The sequence below is a fragment of the Mirounga leonina genome, unplaced genomic scaffold (genome assembly GCF_011800145.1).
Source record: "Mirounga leonina isolate KUSES-001 unplaced genomic scaffold, KU_Mleo_1.0 Mir_154, whole genome shotgun sequence".
Classification (NCBI taxonomy): Eukaryota; Metazoa; Chordata; class Mammalia; order Carnivora; family Phocidae; genus Mirounga; species Mirounga leonina.
Window position 1 is genome coordinate 35601200 of NW_023270389.1, and position 12022 is coordinate 35613221.

A 12022-nucleotide genomic window follows, 5' to 3' on the forward strand; every position below is an offset into this window, starting at 1 on the left:
GGGGGCGGGGAGGGATTGAGAGACACAGCCCCTCAGGAAGTTGGGTGAGCACACAGAGGAAGCCAAATATTGATCTTGATTCTGGACCTGCTGCCGTGGTGGGTTGGGTACCTGGGAGGAGGGGGGGCCACATCGGCCTCGGGGTGTCAGGGAAGGCTTCCGAGGGGGTGCCTTTGAGCTATGGTTTGAAGGAAGGAAGTGTTTGCTTCTTTCAGCTTCCTGCATCTCCTTACCAGGCCTGGGTGGACAGGTGGACTTTATATCCGCAGAGCACGTCCTATGCAAAGTCAGGGGGAGGTGTACTTCGTCAAGTTTGCACTGAGTCATCTCTGTGTGTGTCTCTCCCGTCCCCTCATCTCAACCACAGGCTTGATTTGTGCAACAGTTGGTGGGCAGGGTTCTGCTTGTGGTGGGGACACAGGGCTTTCTTTGTCTGAGTTGGCTTGGCCTCGATACGTAAGTATGAACCGCAACGTTGGCCCCATTAGCTTTGTGCTTTCACCACCTGGACTAAGTGTTCCAGATGGTGGATGTTTTTGGGACTTACTCAAGGTGGAAGATTTGGGCTGCAGCTGTCTTTTATTTCCCCATTCTTGGGGGGGCGGTCAGTGGCTGTGGACAGACAGCGCTAGCCGGGAAAGCATGTTAGCATCTGAGCTGTTCTTGCTGTTCCAGTCCTTATGCCCTGAAGGATTCTCCATCTACTATCTAATCTTGTCTCTTCCTTCGTGGGTCCCACTTCCTCCCAGAGAGGCAGGTTTTATGTTCAAAAGTGTGATTGCATTGCTCTTCTCTTCTCTCTTCTCTTCCCACCATGATAAGTAATACAACTTTCCACTGAGCTCCTTGGCCAAGGTTAAATGCCTTTTCTCTGGGTAGGGCTCTCTCTCTGGGTTTTGGTGAGACTGCATCAGAGGCCGGTGCCCTGGGAGGGGAGGCTGAGTAACGGCTCAGAACTTGGCTGTGGGTTTGTTATGATTGGATTGTGCATTGGGTGGGTCAGACAGTTACCTCCTTTCTTGAACACCCCTGTGGCCTTGCCACCACCTGAGACATTGTGTTCTCTGCCCTCCGAACTAAAAATACCCCTGTGTGAACCTTTTGAGAAGGCTGGCCTGGTGTGGGGGCTGAGGGTGGCCCTGTTGCTAACCACAGAGCAGAGTTTTCAGTCTACCTGACTGGCAGCACCCACATCATTAGCATTGGGCCCTGACCAGCTGAGCTCATCAGCCACAGGACTGAAAAGTGCAGTCCCATGGTGCGGGCTGAAATGAGTAAACTAACCTCTGGAAGCCTTTGGTGAACAGTGTTCTCTGCCAGCATAACTGAAACCACACACCTAATGGGAATCTCGTGTGTTAACCAGACTCGCCTGCCTCCCTCTGTGCGTAGCTAAGGAGGCATGAAATCTGCTTTGTGTAGGCCCGCTGGTCTTTGCTCCCAGGAAAAGCAGGCTAGAATGTGGTTGTTTGGACTCTGGGATGGTTTTGGTTTTTCTCTTTGTTGGGGAGATATACATATACATATATACATATATATTTTTTTCCAGTGGCAGCTGCAATTGATTACATAGTATATAATAAATTATGCCATGCATAAGGATTATTGATCGATTCTTTTTATTTATTTCTCTCTTTTTTTTTAAAGATTTTATTTATTTATTTGAGAGAGAGAATGACAGAGAGAGAGAGAGAGCACATGAGATGGGGGAGGGTCAGAGGGAGAAGCAGACTCCCTGCCGAGCAGGGAGCCCGATGCGGGACTCGATCCCGGGACTCCAGGATCATGACCTGAGCCGAAGGCAGTCACTTAACCAACTAAGCCACCCAGGCGCCCCTCTCTTTTTTTTTTTTTTTAAGATTTTATTTATTTATTCATGAGAGAGAGAGAGGCAGAGGGAGAAGCAGACTTCCCGCGGAGCAGGGAGCCCGATGTGGGACTTGATCCCAGGACTCTGGGATCATGACCTGAGCGGAAGGCAGACGCTTAACCATCTGAGCCACCCAGGCGCCCCTTTTTATTTATTTCTCAAACAATACCCCCATGGAGTGGTTTCTGGGCAGCTGTACAAAAAGAATTCATAGACAGCAAAGTCTGGTAATGTTGCCAGCAGGAGCCCTCGCCAAGGCTTTGTCCTTCCGGCCTTCCCTCCGGAGGTAAGCTGGTGAGGGCCACACCCTCGTAGCGCTCGGTGCCCACAGCGCAGGGCAAGCTGGCATGGGAGAGAAGGATGGCGGAGAGGGGCATTGCCAGCCAGCTCTTCTTGGGGCAGGGTCCTCCCTCCCAATAAAGAAGATTTGAAGAAAAGGAGGGCGAGGCCCTAGTTTTTCCTCAGCAGTTGGTCTTCCTGAACCCCCCATGGGGGAGAGGCAGCGGGTCCCGCCGCCCACGTCCGCTTTCCCAGTGCGGGGCCTGTGCCCCGTCAGCTGTAATAAGCTCCTCGAGGTTTCCCCCAATGCGAGTCAAGTTGGAAGAGACCCCTGTGAGTGGAAGCAGGCAGTAGGCGGCGAGCCGGGATAGGACCCCCTTCGTTCCATCTGCGCTGGCAAAGCAGGCTTCGTTCATAAGGGGGTGACCTTGGGAAACAGCAGCTTTTCCTGTTAGTCGACTAAAAGCCCCCATATGTTGGTGCTAACTTCTTGTCACCTGTTAGTCCTAACTACCGGGTTAAGTCCAAAGACTGGGGGAAGCATATCCATCCCCCAACTATTCCAACATTCCTTCATTTATCCGGTGTTTGTGGGACGCTCGCTGTGTGCTCGGTGCCGTGTTAGGTTCCGGGCTTACGTTACTGTAGTTTGAACAAGACGGGATATTGGCCTGCGCAGGGGGGCTGTTGAGCAGAGGGTCCGCTCAGCGTACACACGGGGGGAGCTGTGGGAGCGGAGGGCAGGTGGCCGTCCTCCTTTACGCTGGGGCAGGAAGCTCTGTGGCCCATCGGGAAGGCTGCTGCACTCTCACTTTGGCTTTATCTCAGCTGCCACAAAAATACAGTTTCTTTCTTACTGTTTGTTAAGACTTATTTATTTATTTATTTATTTATTTATTTATTTATTTTATTTTTTTATTTTTTAAGATTTTTTTAAATTTATTTGACAGAGAGAGACATAGCGAGAGAGGGAACACAAGCAGGGGCAGTGGGAGAGGGAGAAGCAGGCTCCCCGCTGAGCAGGGAGCCCGATGCGGGGCTCGATCCCAGGACCCTGGGATCATGACCTGAGCCGAAGGCAGACGCTTAACGACTGAGCCACCCAGGCGCCCCTTATTTATTTATTTTTTAAAAAGATTTTATTTATTTATTTGACAGAGAGAAACACAGCGAGAGAGGGAACACAAGCAGGGGGAGTGGGAGAGGGAGAAGCAGGGAGCTTGATGCGGGGCTGGATCCCAGGACTCTGGGATCATGACCTGAGCCAAAGGCAGATGCTTAATGACTGAGCCACCCAGGCACCCCTTGTTAAGACTTCTAAAAGTTTCATTTCCCTCACCTGCCTTTTCACCTTCTATTAGAAACTGAAGAGCCTGGAGAAAGGCGAGTGAAGGGGGTCAGGACAGTCCTGTGTCTCAGCTAAGTTCACCCAGCTTGTCTTGTTCTCAAGCTTTGGGTTGCTCACACTTTGATACCCTTTATTTTGTTATTTTTAAAGATTTATTTATTTTAGAGAGAGTGCAGGAGTGTGGAGAGGGGCAGGGGGAGAGGGAGAGAGGGAGAAGCAGACTCTGCACTGAACACAGAGCCCGATGCGGGGCTCGATCTCACAACCCTGAGATCCTGACCTGAGCCAAAACCAAAAGTCAGACGCTCAACTAACTGGGCCACCCAGGCGGCCCTGACACTTTGATACCCTTTAAACGAGCTTTGTGAGTGCACCGAGATGTACTAACTCCACACACACACCTATCGGACTGGCTCAGATAAAACAGTGACAGCACCAAGTGCTGTCAAGGATGGAGATAAACTGGATCACTTATACCTTGCTGGTGGGAATGCTGTTTGGCAGATTTTTCTAGAACTAAATGTGGAACTACCCTGCAACCCAGCAAATGCACTTTTGGACATTTACCCTGGAGAAATAAAAACTTATTTTTATACAAAAAAATGTACACATAGGTTCATGTCGGTTTTGTTCATAGTAACAAAAATTTGGAAACCCACGTGTCCGTCAACAGCTGAATGTGAAACAAGCCATGGGACATCCAGATGATGGCATCCTAGAGAGCAAGAAAAAGGAGCAAACTATTAATACCCTCAGCAACTTGGGTGAATCTCCAGGGAATTATGCTGAGTGAAAAAAGCCAATTCCCAAGGTTACATATGAATTTTGAAATAAAATTATAAAATAAAAAAAAAGACACACACACAGACACACACACAAAGGAGTATAAGCAAAACTGGAGAAAGGTGGATAAGTGTGTTAGATTGTAGCAATGCCAATATCCTGGTTGTGATATGCTGTGGTTTTGTATAATGTTGCCATAGGAAGAAACTGGGTAAAGTGTGCATGGGGATCCCTGTATGTTATTTCTTATAACTGCAGGTGTATCTACAACTATCTCAAAAATCTCAAAAACACTTATCAAATTAGAATTTGAATTTCTAAATTAGAACAGCACTGCCTAGCATTAAATTGAACTCATGTTGTATTTGTGCACTCAATCAACATGATTCTTTGTGCCTTCTTTTCAAATGACCAATAATTCCCAGTCCTAATCATCACTTCATTTAAATGAATTTTTAAAACTTGAGCCTGACATGGATTATGTGTGTGATCAAAACTGTGTATCTGCCCAGATTGCCCTGAGAACTCGGGGGGTGAGGAGAGTCCTTCTAGTGAGGAATCAGAGGTATTGTTTTGGAATAAAACATAACACATTTTATTTTATTTACTTTTTAAAAGATTTTATATACTTATTTGAGAGAGGGAGTGAGTGGGAGGGAGAGGGAGAGAGAGAATCTGAAGCAGATTCCACACCGAGCACAGAGCCTAATGCGGGGCTCGATCCCAAAACTGTGAGATCACGACCTGAGCCGAAACCAAGAGTCAGATGCTCAACCAACTGAGCCACCCAGGTGCCCTATAACACATTTTATTTTTGGAAAGTTAAATAGTTCCTGGCATATTTGATGTCAGAGGCTTAATACCTGATTCTTAAGCATTTTCACTTAAGAGGTAGGCAAAAGTTTGAAAAATATGTAAGCACTTTTGGAGTAGAAATAGGTGGAACAGGGCTGTGTTAGGCCTTTGCATATGAAAATGGTCTTTGAAACACTTGGGAAGAGCCCTCCTCCTCCTCAGAGAAGCAGACCATCCATGATGCTGCTTCCTGGTGGGCAGTTTTGCTCTTCCATTTCCAGCTTATTCTGCCAGTTCCAGATGCGTGTGGAGGGATAGGGGCTGGAGGAGCTGTGTCCTAAGGCTGTATCGATAGTAGGGACTATCCTTCTCTGATACCAGTCAGAAGACAAGGCACGGATGGCTGATCTTGCTGTCAGGAGTTTAGTGGGGTTCTAATTTATATAACAGTTTTTTTTTTATATTTTATTTATTTGAGAGAGAGAGACAGTGAGAGAGGGAACACAAGCAGGGGGAGTGGGAGAGGGAGAAGCAGGCTTCCTGCGGAGCAGGGAGCCCGATGCGGGGCTCAATCCCAGGACCCGGGGACCATGACCTGAGCCGAAGGCAGACGCTTAATGACTGAGCCACCCAGGCGCCCCAGAACAGTTCTTTTAAATAGATGATTATTTTTGCCTATTTTACATCTTTTCCTTTATATCACCTGTCTGCCATGGAATTGTGTGGTAGAGCTGCCTCTCGCCCCTGGGGAGAAGGACTGGGTGATGTGTGGGATAGTGGAGAACGTGAAGGTGACATTAGAGTGTTTTCTGTGCTGTCTTAGAACAGTAGTACTACATGTTTGTCTGTCTGTCCTGTTGGGCAGGAGGAAGACCGTGGGGAATGAGAATTTGGGGCAGAGTTGTGAGCCTGGACGGTAGCTTTGATGAGCACAGTTAAATTCATCAGAGAATTGTGTTCAGCTTTTTCCAAATTGAAGCTCCTTAGTCTGTGGTTAAGTTCCCCAACGAAAGCCGAACAAATAGGCTTCTTCCACACGGATCAAATCATGCTTAATAAAAATGTGGCTGGTATGTGTGTACCCATGGAAAGGATCCCCAGTAGTAAATCCTGTAGATTGTGTTGGAAAAACCTTTTTTTTTTTTTTTTCCATTTGTTAAAACCAGTTCTTAAAATGGTTTTTGGCAACCTTGTTTCTTATAATTGGACTCTGACCAGAGGTGAATGTTTGGGGGAAAATTTGAAGCAAATTTATTTGACTGTTTTCTGTGGGCAGTAGGATGGAAAAATAGTAAAACTGAACTGCAGATCTCTCTGATTTTCTTGGAACTTAAAAGAGGCTGACCTAGTCCCTCATTTAAAATGCCCTCTCTTGGGCTGGAGTGTAGGTTTGGGAAAGAATTGTACTTCGACAATATTTTGGAAGAGTCAGCATCTAAAGGGGATTTACAGTTCATGGTCCACATCTGTCTTTGTCTTAAAGAATTCTTATTTTCACAAGAAGACCTAAATTCAAGCATTCCCCACTTTTCAACTTGGTATATTCCTGGAAACCATATATATATATATTTTTAAATTAGTTTGCATTCTTTTTATTTTTTTTTAAGATTTTATTTATTTATTTGACAGAGAGCACAAGTAGGCAGAGTGGTAGACAGAGGGAGAAGGAGAAGCGGGCTCCCTGCTGTGCAGGGAGCCCGATGCAGGACTCGATCCCAGGACCCTGGGATCATGACCTGAGCCAAAGGCAGATGCTTAACCACTGAGCCACCCAGGCGCCCCTGGAAACCATATTTTTAAGTGCACACCAAAAAGATTCATCGTATTCCCCTATAGGAATAATAACTAGTATTTGTAGTGTCCTTACTATGTATGCAGATACTGTTTTTTTTTTAATTTTTTGTTATGTTAATCATCATACATTACATCGTTTTTGATGTAGTGTTCCATGATTCATTGTTTGTACATAACACCCAGTGCTCCATGCAGAATGTGCCCTCCCCAATACCCATCACCAGGCTAACCCATCCTCCCACCTCCTTCCCCTCTAGAACCCTCAGTTTGTTTTTCAGAGTCTATCGTCTCTCATGGTTCATCTCCCCCTCCGATTTCCCCCCCTTCATTCTTCCCCTCCCGCTACCTTCTTCTTCTTTTTTTTTTTTTTTCTTAACATATATTGCATTATTTGTTTCAGAGGTACAGATCTGTGATTCAACAGTCTTGCACAATTCACAGTGCTCACCATAGCACATACCCTCCCAATGTCTATCACCTAGCCACCCCATCCCTCCCACCCCCCACCATTCCAGCAACCCTCAGTTTATTTCCTGAGATTAAGAATTCTTCATATGGGTGCCTGGGTGGCTCAGTTGGTTAAGCGACTGCCTTCGGCTCAGGTCATGATCCTGGAATCGAGTCCCGCATTGGGCTCCCTGCTTGGCAGGGAGTCTGCTTCTCCCTCTGACCCTCCTCCCTCTCATGCTCTCTGTCTCTCATTCTCTCTCTCTCTCAAATAAATAAATAAAATCTTAAAAAAAAAAATTCTTCATATCAGTGAGGTCATATGATACATGTCTTTCTCTGATTGACTTACTTCGCTCAGCATAATACCCTCCAGTTCCATCCACGTCATTGCAAATGGCAAGATTTCATTCCTTTTGATGGCTGCATAATATTCCATTGTATACATATACCACATCTTCTTTATCCATTCATCTGTCGATGGGCATCTTGGCTCGCTCCACAGTTTGGCTATTGTGGACATTGCTGCTATAAACATCAGGTGCATGTACCCCTTCGGATCCCTACATTTGTATCTTTGGGGTAAATACCCAGGAGTGCAATTGCTGGATCGTATGGCAGCTCTATTTTAAACTTTTTGAGGAACCTCCATACTGTTTTCCAGAGTGGTTGCACCAGCTTGCATTCCCACCAACAGTGTAGGAGGGTTCCCCTTTCTCCGCATCCCTGCCAACATCTGTTGTTTCCTGACTTGTTAATTTTAGCCATTCTTAGTGATGTGAGGTGTTATCTCATGAGGTTTTGATTTGGATTTCCCTGATGCCGAGCGATGTTGAGCACTTTTTCATGTGTCTGTTGGCCATTTGGATGTCTTCTTTGGAAAAATGTCTGTTCATGTCTTCTGCCCATTTCTTGGATTGGATTCTTTGTTCTTTGGGTGTTGAGTTTGATAAGTTCTTTATAGATTTTGGATACTAGCCCTTTATCTGATATGTCATTTGCGAATATTTTCTCCCATTCTGTTGGTTGTCTTTTGGTTTTGTTGACTGTTTCTTTTGCTGTGCAAAAGCTTTTTATCTTGATACTGTTTTAAGCATTTTCTGTGCATTAACAATCCTCACAGGGAGTGCATGAAATAGATACTGTTATCCTAATTTTACATATGAAAAAACTGAGGCAAGGAGGGTTTAAGTCACTTGCCTGGGGCCACACAGCTAGTTAATGGGGACACCAGCATTTATTTTAGGCAGTTGGACTTCAAAGCTTGAGTAATTAAACCACTATAATATGTTGCCTCTCAAACAATGTTAAAACATTATTGTGGTTTTTAAGTAAAGATGTACCATCCAGATACGACCAAGAATATATTGTAAAAGCAAAGATATGTTTATTTATTTATTTAGTTGTTCAATGTCAATAATTATAAAACTTGATAATTGGAGAGAATAATATTATGATTCTCCTAAAATGGGAATGAATGTGTCCATTGGATTGATTATGCAAAGGTCTCGATATTGTATAAAGCAGGTAAAATACGCTTTTTCTGTGACATTCGTTTGACTGTTGGTAAACAGTATGCTAGTAATGTACTGAGATATTTTCATTTAAATCTCTGGTTTGGACTTTAGAAAGCTGTTTGTGGTTTGAATGGCCCAGTTGTCTCAAGGAGACTCCTGAGAAATGTGCACCAATACTTTCTTTTACCTTCACTTCTGCAGGATAGTGTATATAGGGGCCATTGTTCCAGATTAGTAGTTTTTCCCAACTGTTTTCTGGCTTCCATAGGGTCTGCTGAAAAGTCAGCTAAATATCTTGTTGGGGTGGGGGAGGATCCAGTGGTCTGGGTGGCTTTGGCTGAAGGCAGAAAAGTGGCTCCTTGCTTCTGGGTGGATCTGATGGAGTTCTGGGGTTAATGGGGAAGGTCCCTCTGAATGCTGTTTGTCTGTGTTGCACTAAATCCCCAGGGCGGTGAGAATAGTTTGGTTAATGGATCACTAAGCATTCTGCTTTTATATGTAGAACCTTAAGCAAATACCCATGAGCTCACTCTTTTCTCTTTTCCTCCCTGCCCCCTCCGTCTTTCTCTCTCTCCCTGGATCCCTCCCTGTCTGCAGCACAGACCCTGGATCCTGGGGGCTTATGGAATATGGGCCTCCTGGTGTGTGCTGGGGGCCCATGGCACCGCCATTATTTTTCTCCACACCCTCATCTCCTTCTGTGTAGCCCAGTTCCAGTCGCTGGTCCTCACATGGCTCTGTTCTCTCCTCCTGCTCTCCACACTGAGGCTGCAAGATGTGGAGGAAGTTAAGGTAAGTGTCGCTGTTTTACTCTTGGGAAGGAGAAGCTGTCTTTGGCAGTGCTTCCATTGGGTAGATGACTTATGTTTCGGCCAAGAGTCAATTGAAGAACGATGGTGGGGGTCCCCCTAGTGGTCATGTGGGGTTGATACATGTGAATCCTGGTGTGTTGCATTCTGCAGTCTTGCCTTTTGGATCTATGTCTTAGCTCTCTAAGGTTGCCCAGGGTTGACCTTGTACCTCTTTTCAGTTTGGTAGGCATGGGTGGTGCCAGATGTTGCAGAAACAGAGGGCAAGGAACAATGGGAAAAGAAAGCAATAGTCTTCTGTACATTTAATAAAAAATCATCTGTAGAGTGCTCTACAATTTATAGGAAAATTTCACATTCCTTATCTCATCCAATGCCCATGATAGCCCCTGAGACAGATAAGGCAGGTGTTTTCCTTGCCCAGAAAATCTTAGGAAGTTTTGATATTCTTTCTTTAGTCATCGTGGGACTGACATTCCTGTGGTATCTTTATTTTTGTTCACTTGTTCCTTCACTCATTCATTGATTCAAGTGACAGTGCTTGGCAAGGTTGTGGAAAAGAACATGAAGGGAAAGATGAGTCAGTGGATGACCTGGTTCCCCTGCTCTTCTAGTAACTGTCTTTCCTACTCTTGAGACTGGAGGCGGTCATTTAACCCGAGTCTCAATTTCATCATTTCGAAAATGGAAGTAATAGGTGCTCTGACTTCCTCATGGAGTTGTTCTGAGCCTCCTTTAAGATGATATCTGTTAAGTGATTTTGTAAAAATTGTAGCCTTTTGAAAATTCACTTATTTTTTCTGTTATACTATCTTAATTTTCTTCACTCTCACCAACAGATTGGGGCTAATAACACTAAGCACATATGTTAAAATCCGGACTTAAGGAAGTAGGGGAACAGCTCCATCTTCCCACAGTGATTAACCAGGTGATCACTTAAATACATGTGCTTGAAAATAGATCTGCAATACAAATAAAAAGGAATTCATACCTAACTTTTTGGGGACCTGGCAAATGTGTGGAACAGACTCCAGTGATAATTATCATTTGTTTGGGGATAGTTAGTATCAGTTATGGGTGTTGGTGGTGAATAAGCATTCCATTTTTTATGTGCAGACTAGAGATTGGAAATATACTGCCCAACGGGAACAGATGACCAGAAACTAGTTGCTTTTGGTTTTCATGCTTTTGCACAAGTATTTCTCTCGGTCTTTCTTGGTGGCTGCTGAAGTCCCGGGCATGGAATAGAAATTCTTAAAAAACAAAACAAAACAAAACAAAAAAACCAGAAACTCTTTGGTGCTCAGTTTTTCTGTGGAAAGCCCTAAAAGTACCCCCATGCATCACATTCACTGTTCCTTCCTTTGTCCCAATTTTCTATCTTGATTTCCCATAAATTGTTCTTCTCCTTAAAAAAGCAATACATATGTGTTATGGACAATATAGAAGAATAAAGATTATAGAATGACCCATAATTTTACCCCCCCTTGTACTGTTAAGATTTTTAGTACATGTGTGTTATTTCTTTTTTCATGTTGCATTGTATTTGTATACTTCCATACCTATTTCCTGTACAGAATTCAGATACATCGAGGGCAGGGACTATTTTTCTTGACTGTGTTTCTAAAGCTTCTTTGGCAAATAGTCCTCAACTACAGTGGAGCCAAATGAATAACAGAAGAGCAAAAGGAACAATACATTGAAGTCAGGAGTCTTGTGTGACATTTATTTTTTTTTTTAAAGATTTATTTATTTATTTATTAGAGAGAGAGAGAGAGAGAGCATGAGATGGGGGTAGGTCAGAGGGAAAAGCAGACTCCTCGCCGAGCAGGGAGCCCGATGTGGGACTCGATCCCGGGACTCCAGGATCATGACCCGAGCCGAAGGCAGTCGCTCAACCAACTGAGCCACCCAGGCGCCCCCCGTGTGACATTTATAAGCCTCTCTTTTGCCTTCCGAATTGTTGGGGGAACTATCAGAGTACCCACTGGTGTATTCCTGGAAGCCATATATATATATATTTTAAAGACTTTATTTATTTGACAGAGACACAGCGAGAGAGGGAACACAAGCAGGGGGAGTGGGAGAGAGAGAAGCAGGCTTCCCGCCGAGCAGGGAGCCCGATGTGGGGCTTGATCCCAGGACCCTGGGACTAAGACCTGAGCCGAAGGCAGATGCTTAACGACTGAGCCACCCAGGCGCCCTCTGGAAGCCATATTTTTAAGTGCACACCAAAAAGTGCACATCCATGTCTGGATGAATCTGAGAGATGCATTGCCAGGAGAACTTTCATTATAGCGCATCAGGCCTCATGCTTCGTGGATGGGTGGTGTTAGAGACACTCCACCACCCACTGCTCATTAACCACTTGTTTGATCAC

At 44.9% G+C, this 12022-nt stretch overlaps 1 protein-coding gene across 1 annotated transcript in view; it reads left to right on the forward strand.

Annotated features, from left to right (window-relative positions):
• Positions 1 to 12022, forward strand: part of HHAT (hedgehog acyltransferase) — a 348920-nt gene that overhangs the window by 71264 nt on the left and 265634 nt on the right. Inside the window, exon 5 of the mRNA XM_035010478.1 lies at positions 9431 to 9625. Coding sequence (XP_034866369.1) covers positions 9431 to 9625 — 195 coding nt within the window. The remainder of the gene's footprint in view (positions 1 to 9430; positions 9626 to 12022) is intronic.